The sequence below is a fragment of the Phascolarctos cinereus genome, unplaced genomic scaffold, assembly GCF_003287225.1.
Source record: "Phascolarctos cinereus isolate Bilbo 61053 unplaced genomic scaffold, phaCin_HiC Scaffold_3;HRSCAF=262, whole genome shotgun sequence".
In the NCBI taxonomy this organism is placed as follows: Eukaryota; Metazoa; Chordata; class Mammalia; order Diprotodontia; family Phascolarctidae; genus Phascolarctos; species Phascolarctos cinereus.
This window is the reverse complement of record NW_027555736.1, coordinates 232,196,350-232,209,933: the sequence shown is the minus strand read 5'-3', so window position 1 is coordinate 232,209,933 and position 13,584 is coordinate 232,196,350. Positions and strand designations below refer to the sequence as shown.

At 35.4% G+C, this 13,584-nt stretch overlaps 1 protein-coding gene across 1 annotated transcript in view; it reads left to right on the top strand.

Moving 5' to 3' along the window:
- Positions 1-13,584, top strand: part of PCNX1 (pecanex 1) — a 242,472-nt gene that overhangs the window by 141,564 nt on the left and 87,324 nt on the right. The window contains 4 exon segments of the mRNA XM_020986378.2: positions 3,698-3,788; positions 5,770-5,827; positions 7,653-7,870; positions 9,605-9,758. Of these exon segments, the coding sequence (XP_020842037.1) occupies positions 3,698-3,788; positions 5,770-5,827; positions 7,653-7,870; positions 9,605-9,758 (521 nt within the window).

Below are 13,584 nucleotides of genomic sequence, written 5' to 3'. Positions count from 1 at the left end.
AAGTATTAGATGGCAGCTGGGTGGTACTGTGGATAGAGTGCTAGGCTTGGAGTCAGGAAGACCTGAATTCAAATGTGGCCTTAGACTCTTACTAGCTATGTGACCTAGGGCAAGTCACTTAATCCTGTTTGCCTCAGTTTCCTCATCTGTAAAAAGAGCTGGAGAAGGAAATGGCAAACCACTCCAGTATCTTTGCCAAGAAAACCCCAAATGGAGTCACAGAGAGTTGGATACGACTGAACAACAACAAATAAAGTATCCCAACACAAAGGAATTGATTTGGCTCATTGGGTGACTTTAAAGGACCTCCCCCTCCCCAAAAAGAAAAAAATGTTATAGGGAGGTCAGAGAGCCACCAGGAAATTTTTTTGATCATGAGCTAACTGAAAACAATAGGGTCCGAAATTTGAGGTGCTGGTAGCTAATGGCTCTTGGGAAAAGTGAGATTTTTAATGTTTACCCATTGGTAACTATAAATCCAAATTTAATTTGGTTGATGTTTGTACTGAAACTAAATCATAATGTGGTCTCATTTAAAGTGAGATATGTTTTCCTATTAGGATAATTGTGGTAGACCAGAAGTTAATGTAAAATACATTTTCTTTTTGATATTAAGGCAATATTCTTGGAAACTTCGATTAGGAAAGCTTGAGTTTCTTCCATGACCTTGGTGATATGTAAATCTCCCCTCTCAGTTTAGTACATGGTGAGTCCTCTAAGTAGTTCAATCTGTAACTTAGTTTACCTCTAGATCCTATTTAACAAGATTTGTCTCCTTAAGGGATGTAGGAAATTATAACTTTGTTTAGCTTTTAGGACATTGAAGGAAACATAGGGTTATGATTTTTTGTAATACACATTACACGTATTTCTTGTTGTAAATTTAAGTCCCCTATTTAAAGCTACTAATGCATACTCAAATTGATTGGCACAAACAACTGAGATGAGGATGATGCGGTTGAGGACAGAAGAATAATATAGATCTGATTGTGGTGCTGCAAAATGAGTCTTGTTGGCACCAAAGGGAGAATATTGTGTAGAATCAAGTCACTAATGCAGTCATTCTGAAGTGACCCTATCTTTTAAACTTGCTTGACTTTGGGGAGGGTAGTCCTGCAGGAGAGGATATCAGCTCTAATAGTATCTCCTTGGTGCAAATCCCATCTTGTCATTGAGTATAGGGGCCACAGCTGCCAGGCATGCTCACTTAGCTCATCTCCTCATTTGAGAGGTAGGTCAATCAAAATTACTTGGGGAGGAGCTGAGGCAGCACTAATCCTACCCCCTGTATGATTTCATGATTCAATCAAAATACCTTTTGCCCTTGTGTGAAAGATGCTTTCTTCTCTCTGTAAAAGCAGTGCACAATTTCTATCCTAGGTCAGCCTAGTCAGGGGCCTACCAAGTGATCCTGCCTTTTTCTGTTACTAAGCTCCTTTTTAACATTAAAAAAATTTCTAAAAAAGAAAACTGTTGAAGAATATAGCTGGATGATTCTTATCGCATTATCCCAATATTAATATTACTATGGAGTTGTTACAGATTCAGATTATATTACATTATACATGAAATTTACTTCCAAAGTGAAAAGCATTTACTGTTTTATACATCTCAATTTAGACATTTTCTTTATCCCTTTTATATTTGAATTATTTTATATTTGGTCATCAGTTTAACATAGGTTTATACATTCTACTCATGTCAACCAGAATTTTTTTTTTTTGCAGAGCAAACCATAAGAGAAGATTTAATATAAAACAAATTTCAAGAAAGCCTATATACAAATATAGGTTAATAAATACAGTGTCCAAATAAATACAAAATATGAATTTTGATCCACGGTTTGGAAGATGAGAGCCAGCTCTTAATTAATTGAATTTTGTTTTTCATTATCCCATTATCCAATTATTACAATCCTCTTCTCCCTTCCGCAAATAAAACAAAACACCTTTCATTAAAACTGCTGGGAAGTAGCCGTTAAGACTTCTGTTTTAGTTTAGTTCTTCCATTCAGTTTCTGGTAAAGTTGCTGATGATGTGTATGTATATATGTGTATACACACACACACACACACACACACACACATGAAATGTTTAAAACCAGATGTCTGGATAATCCGCAAAATAAATAATCATTGTTTTGTGAAATTTCAAAGAATACTTTTCTCCTAACCTAAGAGATCTGTTATTCAAGGAAGTTCTGTTATAAGGAATACCTTCCAACAAAAGTTTACTATGGCTTTAAAGTAAAAGTGCTTTTAAAAAAAGGCTCAAAATAAATATATTTTTTTAAAAAGTCTCTTCTTTAATAATCTTGATTGCTATAGCTAGGGAAAAGAGAAAAAGAGTCAAATTTGAGTTTTCATCTCCCCTGTCTCTCCTATCTCAAAAATCATAATTACTAAAATAAAAAAAAAATACCCTAGTCTTTCTCTTGGCTTTCAGAGTAAGCAACAGTACTACACCAAAGAATCCAAGTACTTATAATTGGAAACTAAGGAAAGAGAGAGGAGTATATGCATTGTACTTTTTTTTTCCTTTATTTCTTTTTGGCCTTTCTGGGTTTGAAGAATTTTTTTGTGTATTCAGGTTGGAGCAGAGGCAGCTTGCCTTAGTGGATAGAGTCAAGAAGATTTGAAGTGTAAGTCCAGTCTCTTGCCCTTATTGGCTACTTTACCCAGGGCTAGTCACTTAGCTTCTCAGTGATTCAGACAACTCTTTATGTTATTGTCCAACTCTTTCAGATCTGTATTTAAAGGGGGTGTTTGCTTTGGGGGAAATTTCCTTTATCAGTGAATTCATGTATTTGGAATTTGGAGTAAAGCCAAAACTAAGTATTAAGTGTCTCTGAGCACCCAGAAATCCTTCAGATTATTATTTAGAGCAGTGTTGTGTTTTTTTTTTTACTTAAACAAATTTCCATGAGACTAAAACAATTTAATGTCCCACTGAGTTCATTGTAATTGGTTTTTGAGATGTAAGCTACTTAGGACAGTTTTCATTTTTAAAAAATGTTTCTTTCTGTGTGCATTTTGTGGAAGTTTTTGGGTTGGCCTGTGTTAGGAATAATTATTGTTGCTGAATTTTCTTAAATTTCCAATCACATGACTTGTAATAGATTAGAAAATTACTGTACTGTTAACTAATTTTGATCTAGAACTAATGTTGATGTTAGCATAATTGATTGGTCTCTTGATGAACTATTTCTTCTTACAAAACTCTAAATTTGTAAGCATTGAAGTTAATTTGGAGTTTTATTATTTCATATTAAACTTAAAGCAGCCTTGCTATATAATTGCCTCTTGACATTACTGGCAAGTTGGTTAGATCATCTGTAAGGAATGTTAAATTTAGTTGATTCTATCTAGATTTGTTGTACTGAGTTTGGTAGGTTGAAATTAGAGAAGTACATTTTAGAAACAACTGTAAAACTGAAAAATATATTTACTTGGATTCCATTTTAATACCTTAGATGTTGAAGTTCTGACTTACATGATAATCGTTTCCATTATGCCATGTTAAATTGTTCATGCTGATGATTTAGGAAACAGATGACCTATAGAATTTTATGTTGTATTTTATTCATTATTTAACAGTTACATAAGCTATAGAGCAAAAGGGGAAGGAGAAGCTGCACCAGGATTCTAATGGCCCTTTTTCTTCACCCTCTTTCTCCCCCACCCCTTTTTTTTTGGTAGGTAAGTTCTCTTCTACACTTTATGAGACTGGTGGCTGTGACATGTCACTTGTGAATTTTGAACCAGCAGCAAGAAGAGCATCCAATATCTGGTGTGTGCAAATTCAGTTTCAAATTAATACCTTATTTTTTTCTTTTTTAGCCAAATGCTTTGAACTAAAGTTTCTGAGCCTCAAATCATAAGTATGGTTATAAAAGCCTTTATATTTATGCAGATTTAGTTAATTTGTCAGCTCATTTTTTTTTTAGTTTGTTTTGCCTTTTGGTGAGGCAGTTGTGTTAAGTGACTTGGCCAGGGTCACACAGCTTGTAAGTGTCAAGGGTCTGAGGTCGAATTTGAACTCAGATCCTCCTGACTCCAAGGCCGGACCTCTATCCACTGTGCCACCTAGCTGCCCCTGTCAGCTCATTTTCTAGAGTTTTTTAGCTAGAAACACTTCCCTTAGAAATTGGGAAGAAATATTTTAAAAATAAGATATTAGGATTCAAGTTTTCCTTTATTATTTTTTTTATTGTTGGGCAGAATTCTTTTGTGGTATGGTTTCAGAACTTAGCTACATTTTCTAAGTTTATGCTGAACAATATTTATATGGAAAAATTTGTCAAAAAATCTTTTAAATTGTATGTCATCAACCTTTAAAAAAAATTTTTTTTAATCACATTTCCTTCTGAGGGCTGTCAAGTGTGTTTTGTGGGGTTTTTTGTTTGTTTGTTTTTTAGTGAGGCAATTGGGGTTAAGTGACTTGCTCAGAGTCACACAGCTAGGAAGAATTATCTGTCTGAGGCCAGATCTGAACTCAGGTCCTCCTGACCCCAGGGCCAGTGCTCTAACCACTGCACAACCTAGCTGCCCCTGTGTTGTTGTTGTTGTTGTTGTTTAAATAAAAGAATTAGATCTTACGTATCACTGGTTTTATGTAAAATTTCTGAAAATGAGGATTTTTTTCACATTTGACATTTTTCTTAGGAATGAAATACAAAAAATATGACAGCAATTGAGGAGGATGCAAATTCAGTTTTAATAACAGATTTATTAAGCACTTTGTGGAAGCGTGCTACATGAAAAATACATACCATCCTTACCATGAAGGAGTTTGTCATCTGTTATGACATGTATACAAATAAGTGTCCTGGGGCAAAAGAGAGATTCAGATAAATTAGATCTAGAATGGAGGGACGACTTTCTGCAGGGAAGATCAGAGGCTTCTTAGAAGAAGTGGCAGCTGAGCTGAATTTTGAATAGAGAGAAGGATTTCAACAGTTGGATGAGTTTGAAGTATATTCTAGGTGTTTGGGATGAATTTATCTTTGCTAATCAGGTTCACTGAGTTTTAGAATCATTGCAGAGTTGTATATTTTTCTGCCTCCCCTCAATTATCCTTTCCTTAGTGTAGTGAAACTGCCATTTAAATTATTTTGCTCATATGTAAAATAAAAATGTTATTTAAATGATTGAAATTAGATTGAAGTTCTAAGACTTTTTTCTGTTGAACTTTGTTTTAATAATCCATTATCTTTGAAGTTATACATCATTGAAGAGTGTTTATATGTGTATATATGTGTTTAAACCAGCCTACTAGAAGGGCCTTAAACAAATACAGTTTTCAGTCACAGGAGAGTTTCAGTGCTTCCCCCCCCCCATTTTGGCAGAGTATACTTTGAAATTTGATTTTTTAAAAAAGCTTAAAGATGATAGTATTTCTATATATTATACTTAATGGGCATAATAAACCTTTTTTAGCTGGCCTAGTAGTATATTATAATTAATCAAACTTTTGATTAAGCTGGCATTGTGTATATATTCAAAGAGTACAGAGGAAATGGAAATACTTAATTGTCATAACATGGCTGAGAGAAAGAAAAAAGTTACGGCATAAAAGTTAAAATTAGCTTGGGCATTTAAAGTATGAAAATAGTTGCTCAATGGAAACTTATTTTGAATCATGTATTTGTTTATGAAATTTCTGCGTTTTGGAACTTAAAAGTGTCAAAATCACGGTATAAGCACACGTCTCATTTTTGGAGAATTGCTTACAAAAACTATAATCTAAAATCTTTCTCATTTTGTTTTAGTGACACGGACTCTCATGTATCCAGTTCTACCTCAGTTCGCTTTTATCCCCATGATGTGGTAGGTTTTATATTTGTGTTTGCAAATTGATGCAACTTTGAGGTTTGGTGAAATACAAGTGGATTAATGAAGATAGAATTAATGAAGATATGCTCTTAACTCTCATTTGTTCTTACAGTATTATTTTATAAAGTGAACTTTATAAGTTATACTTATTTGTAGACCAATAAAATTTAAAGATTGATGTGGGGATTTGTAAATGTATGCTTTATCTTTAAATTAAATTTCTGATATATGTAGCAAAATTTTCATTGTATAAGTCTATAAATGGGATTTTTGTATCATGATTTTAATAGAAATAGTAGTGATGGTTACGAAGAGTTGGGCACAACCGAACAAATGAATGACAATAACAAAACTATACTTTGCTTTATGAAATTTTAAAAAGAAAGTAGTAAATGACATGTCCTTAACCCCCAGGTAGATTTAAATCTAGTTGGAGAATACAAATTTACATACAACCTTTATGAAGCAACAAATTCAAGCTATTGCAGTACTAGCTGCTGTATATAGATAGAGTGTAAGTTCTTTGAGGGACAGGAACAGCTGTTTGATTTTTGTCTTTGTATCCCTACTGTGCAGCACAATGCTTGGTAAACAGTTTAAGAAATTGTTTGATTGCTTCATTGTATGTTATTGCTGAAGGAATGCCAAATAGTGATGTGATAGAGTGAGATGGGGTTGATTGATGCTAATGATGGAAGAGAGGTGAGTTATGAACAAGGTCTTAAAGGATTTGAGGGATATGGGTTAGCAGAAAGGAGAGGGAAGAGAATTTCAGGCGAAAGAGTGTCACATTTATGAGTGCATAGAGGAATATGTCAGTTATAGAAAGAAACCTTGTTTGACCAAATCAGAGATTCAGAGTTGTTGTTGAAAATAGCTTAGAGTTTTAATTTTTTCTTACAACAAATTTGTAGAAACCAAGTTGCTAGGCAAAAGGGTAAAAAAGGATTTTTTTAATCTTCCATTTAATTTTGTTACATATAACTCCCCCCCCTTTTTGCCACACATTTATTGCTAAAGCAAAACCCTGAGTTTATAGTTAGCCCAGTAGATTGGTTATCTTCAAAGATGGGGGAATCTGGGAAGCAAATGGTCAAGAAAAAATGAAATGTAGGATTGGTTTTTTGTTTGTTTTTTGGTGAGGAATTGGGACTAAGTGATTTGCCCAGGGTCACACAGCTAGTAAGTGTCAAGTGTCTGGTCTGAGACCGGATTTGAACTCAGGTCTTCCTGACTGCAGGGCCGGTGTTCTATCCACTGTGCCACCTAGCTGTCCCTTGTTTGTTTGTTTTTTTAAAGTAATGATTGATGAGTAGCTGGCCTAAATGCAGTGTCGCGAAAAAATGAGGTCAAAGCATCAAAATTTACCCAGAAAGAACTGAGATTTACTATGAAGAATGCACAGTTATATACTAAAGAGATACCGTAGCTTCATTATAAATGACTCTTAAGTAGGGCAGAAGATTTTTAGGACACTAGTGAGTTTGTAGTGATTTTAGTGAACAGAGAAGTTTAATAGAAAATCACAGATGAACCAAAACTATCATTTTTCTAACGCCTCCATGTTAAACCTTTAAGCCTTTTACCATAAAACCATTGCTGATAGAGGTTTCATGTTTTATTCCTCCTGGTTCTCACTTCCTTGAATTACTTAACAATAAGTGAAATACCCCTACGATGGCAGGAAATGAGGAGGAAAATAAAAGAAACTGGATTATCTTACATTATACAGGTTCATTAACTGTGAATAGTCAGCTCTTGAATCATGAGTTGGAAATATTATAACTAATACATAGTTTCCATGCTAACCTTCTTATAGCTCTCTCTTCCCCAGATTCGATTGAATAGACTGTTGACCATTGATCCAGATTTGTTGGAGCAACAAGATATAGATTTAAGCCCTGACCTGCAGGAACATATGCAACCACAAGAAGAAGCTGCCCAAAAAGTAGAACACTACTATCGCTTTTGGATTCTGCCCCAACTTTGGATTGGCATTAACTTCGACAGACTTACTCTTTTAGCCCTATTTGATAGGTGAGAATATATTGTAATTTTTAAGTTACTGATGGTAATAAACATAGAGGCCCCCTTTGGTTGCAAATAAACTTCATCATAGAGAGTGAAAGCATTCCAATAAAACGTAAGTTCCTTCAGGGGAAGAACTGTTTCATTTTTACTTTTGTTCTCAGTGACTAGAATAGTATCTGACACGTTTGGGGCATTTAATAAATGATTGATAGTATAATGTCATATGCAATAGATTTGGGTTCAAATCCTATCTTTTTCACTTAGTTACCTCAGTGACCATGGGTAAAGCATAGGTTCCTTAACTGTAAAATGAGAGGATTGGGGTAGATGTTGTTTAAAGTCTTGTCCATCTCTAAATATACTTACCCTGTATAAAAGTATCAGTGGGAATGTTTTCATCATATTCAAATGATGTTCTTTGTGTCTCCCCATTCCATATTTTTTTATAATCTTCCTAAGTCCATTTAAAAATTGTCCCTTATCTGTTATAAATAGGCAAGATCAGAAGGGATAAATCTGTCCATGAATCCAGCAACTATTAGGTCCTTCACAAGTGATGGTTATACTTAACATGAAATTGTACAATTAAATGCTTCTCCTTAACACCAAACCATGAGAGTACAGCTGTACCAAATAGAATGGAGTGGAGGGTATAGGGTTGCATATTCTATTCCTGTGTGCTGAGATTGTACAAGATGCCCTCTTGAACTGAGTTCTAGTTAAGCTGAGTTAGTTAGTAAAGACTATTTTACAAGTTAAAATGGGAATGATCAAGGATTCAAAATTTTTAATATATTATTGATTTTTTTTTTTTGGCTAGGCAGCGGGGTTAAGTGACTTGCCCAGCTTCACATAGCTAGTGCCAAGTGTCTGAGGCCAGATTTGAACTCAGGTCCTCCTGACTACAAGGCCAGAGCTCTCTATCCACTGTACCACCTAGCTGTCCCCCATATATTATTGAATCTTCTATGAATGGCTTGTAACTGTTATATAAAAAATAAGAATTATATAATACCTTCAGTTCCTTTCTAATCCCATCACATGCCCTGGCCATCATCACTAATATGTTTAGTGTTTTATTATAATATCTTACCTTATTGTAGTGTCTATCATAATTATAGTGAAAATTATTGTCAGTGTTCTATCAAGTAATATTCTTAAAATTTCTGTGTAATGTAATGAAACTAGGTTGTACTCTAAATTGAACAGGACAAAAGAGAAAGACTTAGTTGGTATCTATAGCAAGGGTCAAACTTCATTTTATGTAATGAAATTTGTAGTATAGCACTGCATTCAGTCTTCCAATAAAATGTATTTTAAGGATTTGGGTTTTAGATTTAACCTCTTTTGATAACCTGCTAAGCATTTTTAGCCCTCTAAGCTCTCTTAGCATTTATTTTGATAAATAGCATAGTGACATGCCCTCAAAAACTATAGCATTTTAAGAGGTGAATTAATTTCTTTTGTTATTAAAATGTATGAACTTTGTGTTAAAAGATTAACATTTCTGTATAGCATGTTCTATTTAGATTAATGTAACATAACTAATTTTATTCTCATTAGTTTCTTTAAAAATGGAAGGTAATCCAGAATATAGCCAATTTATATTCTAGCTAAATATTCTAGCTTTATATTAATAATTTCCCTTCCTTCTCCCTGTCTAGTTTCTCAAACTTATGAATATACTTCATTCACTCAGTTTAATTTTTTCTTTTTCTTTCTTTCTTTTTTTTTTTTCAGGAATCGTGAGATACTAGAAAATGTGTTGGCTGTCATCCTGGCTATTCTTGTTGCTTTTTTGGGATCTGTCCTCCTTATACAAGGCTTCTTTAGGGATATCTGGGTCTTCCAGTTCTGCCTGGTGATAGCCAGTTGTCAGTACTCACTACTTAAGGTATCTAGTTTTTCCTTTTGTATTGCTGGAGATAGGTAGAATAAGGATGTACATGTATATTTATAAAGCTGGATTCCTAGTGAAATGCTAGCTTTTGGATTTTGCCTACTTGGATGTTAGAATTTGGATTGGGCAGTGGAGAGCAGCAGGGATTTGGAGAGGTTAAAAACCTAAGCACAATTGTCAGTGTGTAACTGGTACTTCTTAATGCTATTTTCTAGAAGTGGATAGGAAAAAAAGAATTTTTTGCATGTAACTTACAAGCAGCACCATGCGTATTTTGTAATCCGAACTTACCTTTTTTTCTTCCAAGTAATATCTCACGTTCTCCATTTATGCGTGCTTTGACCAGCTGGGGACCTGTTAGCTTAAGCTGAGACTGTGTATTTGTCTTGTAGAAGAAATACTCAGTGCCCTGCATTTTTGGCACAAATCTTCTAGGAACAAATTTGTTAATTAAATTATTTTTAAGCATCTCAGGAGAGAAATGTAACAGGACAGAGATCTGTCTTGCCTTCAAAAAGTTCTCTGACCAAACATTTTTCTAGTTAAAATGTGTAGGGTTCAGAAAGATGAAGATGAAATATAGAAGTGCAGATTTTAGGTAATAGTTTTGATTTGTCAAACAAAACGATTTCCTGGGTACTTTGGAGAACCACTTTGCTAAAACTGTTTAATCCCTCTTTCACCACTCCCTGGAGAGATTCTGTCAGTTTGGTTAAAGTTAACTCAGAATGATAACTCTTTTAATTGAATTAGTAAAAGATACATTTTTGCTCTTTGTTTGATCTTAACCTAGTCAGTTTCTGGGAAAATTCTTTCCTAGGCTGATCAGCCTTTAGAAAATTTTAGAAACTGGTTAATCCTTCAATAAGAATGATTTTAAAAGATTTCAGTGCAGGGCATTGTGTCCTTGAATTTGATTAAGTAAAGATAAGGTCTTTTAATCAGGTGAAATCAAGAGTTATATAGAAATGCACTGAGAAAATTACTTCTTAATACTTTTAAAAAGAAGGAATGGAGGGGAGGGGTGCTTCCACAGTTCTTAATAGACACATAATTGCTGTAGTGCCAGAAGAGCAAAAAGAAAAAAAGAAAAGAAATAGAACCTCCTGCTCCTTGGCAGTGTGTTAACCACCACCACCACCACCACCGGACCCCTCTTTAATAACTAGCAGAGAGAACTGATCAATTCCACCCTCTCTGAGAAGTGGCAGGTGCCAGTTTTGTTAACTCTCAGTTGTATAAAGAAAAAAATTCAGGGATTATGGTTTGAGGACATGACTAGAATGAAGCCGCGGGAAATAGAGGTAGCAAAATATTTCTGGACTAATGACCTACTTTCCTCCTTTAAATTTTTAATAGCTAGTGTGATAAGACACATAGAAGGCCTTTAAAAATGTTCATCATTAATTGTGATAATAATTACGTAAGAAAGCATTAGCCAGTGAACCCAGTACTTAGGAGCATGCATAGAGTGTTTCTAATGAAATTTCCTAAGGGACTTCAGAGCGCATGAAGACATTCTTTAATGGCTTCTACTCTGATGGCCATGTGATAAAGATCCTTTTTTGACTGGGATGTGTAGCCAGAAGTGGTAGGTCAAAGGACTCTAGGTCACCAGAATCTTGTTTTTCTCTTGGTGTGACTTCTTTTTGCCTGGCAGCATAGCAGTGAAAAGAGAAGTAATTCTCCAAAGGGAGAGCACTTGGACCCTCCCTGTCTGAGATCAGCATGAGGCCTTGAATATAGGCCTCAGGTCTTTACTTAGCATTTGTTCTCTAGTTTTAAGTGAAGGCTATCAGAAGCTCACAAGATCATAATGAGCTGCCAGAGCTGAGGTTCAGGAGTGGAATCCATGCTGGGCTGTTGTCCAGATGGGGCTTAGGAGGCAGCTTGGATACCTGTCTCCGGAATCTTTCCTCACCTGTCTCCAAGAGAGACTTTGATTCTTAATAGGAAGGGAGCAGGAAAAGGGGTCAGGAGGTGGGCCACTCTCTTCTCTGTGAAAAGGGTACTTGGCTAGAATTATATTTTTCTACCCCACCTAAATATTGCCAGTCTAGTATAAAGATTTTTTACCGCTTACCTGGCCATTATCTCATATGGAGAGAGAGGATCCCCCTAAGCTTATAAATACGAACTTGACTCCTCCTTACCAAATGCTAGTTACACAAAAAATCATCAGAAAGAGTGAACGGTTAACCTGTTTATCTAAGCAAATAGCACACAGAAATCAGATAAATTGTAGTCTGTGAACTCCTTGACAACAATCATTGTTTTTTGCCTTATTTCTCCAGCACTCAGTTCATTTGCCTGAAATACAGTAGACATGGAATATATGCGTTTTGACTTGACTTGACTAGGAAATAAGTGAATAAATGAGCTCTTTAGGTGGGAGAGAGAGAACTTAGTTCAACCAGGAGAGACCCCAGTCTCACTCAAGGGGAGAATTCCCCAGAGTATCTAAGCAAGCAAATTAGAAATCAGAAATAATATTGAGCATCCATCTTCCCCTATGTGTCTGCTGCCCCCCAGAGTCTGTCTCTGTCTAGAGTCTGGATTGGAGCATGTCCTTTCCCAAAGTTGGTATGCTGCCAGGCAGGAAAAAAAATCACACCAAGAGAAGTACAAGGCTCTGACTGGCTAGTGCCTTTTAAATGTCTCCCAGTTTCTAGCTACACAGCCAGTTAAAAAGGCCCTTCTTCCTTACGTTGTTAGCAGACAACAGTCAGGTGCAAAAAGTCTATGCCTGCTCTAAAGTCCCAATGAGCATTATATCAGAGGTGCTCTGTATATTCCTTTCTATTCCTGTTAACAGTTATTTGAAAGATTAATTGATATATTAGGTGCATGTAAAACTACATGAAAAGCAATTAAAAAGATAATTAGTCTCAGAAGGTGGAACTCAACATTCCTATTCTCTCTGGACACAAACCAGTTGTGTGAGCCTGAGCAAGTCATTTAACCTTTTAGGATGCTGGGCTACCTTCCAAGACAGTAAGTTGCTGAGAAGGTGCAGATACACATTGCTAGTCTTCCCACTTCTGTTAGTTACCAGTGCCAATGAAATCACAGTGCCTAGTCTTACTTACTTGCATATGTCCTCCTCTACGGTTTTTTACTTTGAAATAGCAAACATTTCTCAAATAAACAGGTTGCTTTATGCCGAATTAAATTGATCTTTCCAGAAAAGATAAAGTGTTAGAGTCAGCACACACTGAGCTTCTTCTCTTTCTTCACTCTTATTTGTATAAAGCTCTTCCTGTTTTCTCCTCCCTTTCCTGAGAGTGGGAGTGGGTGGCAGTATTAGAATCAGTGTGCTTCAGATGGTTGAGGAGAAATCATCAAGAGTACAGGTATTATCCTAGCTGCCTAGGCCTCTTTCTCTTTCAGAGAGGTCTGGACACAAATATCAGATTTGAAGATTGAAAATAAGTATTTTTTGGAAGTTCAGTAACCAGTAATATAATTTTTCTTTTCTCTTTTCCTTTTACAGTGAATAAAGGAAAGCCTCCATTTGTTTAGTGTCTTTTAGCCACAAGGTCTTGCTAAGAAAAGGAACCGATATTAGACTTAGACTCCAATTAAGTTTGGAATCTTGTGGCGTATCCCTGGGAGTCTTTAGTAAAGAGTGAAGAGGACAGTGAAAATTTCAGATGTTAATTAAGACTATCATTGTAGAAGGCCAGGATGTAGGTGTTCTTATAATCATTCCTTCTCTTTCTCTTTGAGAATACAGAAGCCAGGGGAGAAGAGAAGGGAATTTTTTTCATTTGTATAACTTGATGTGGATGAGTCCCCTACTCAGTTTTAAGCCTCTAGC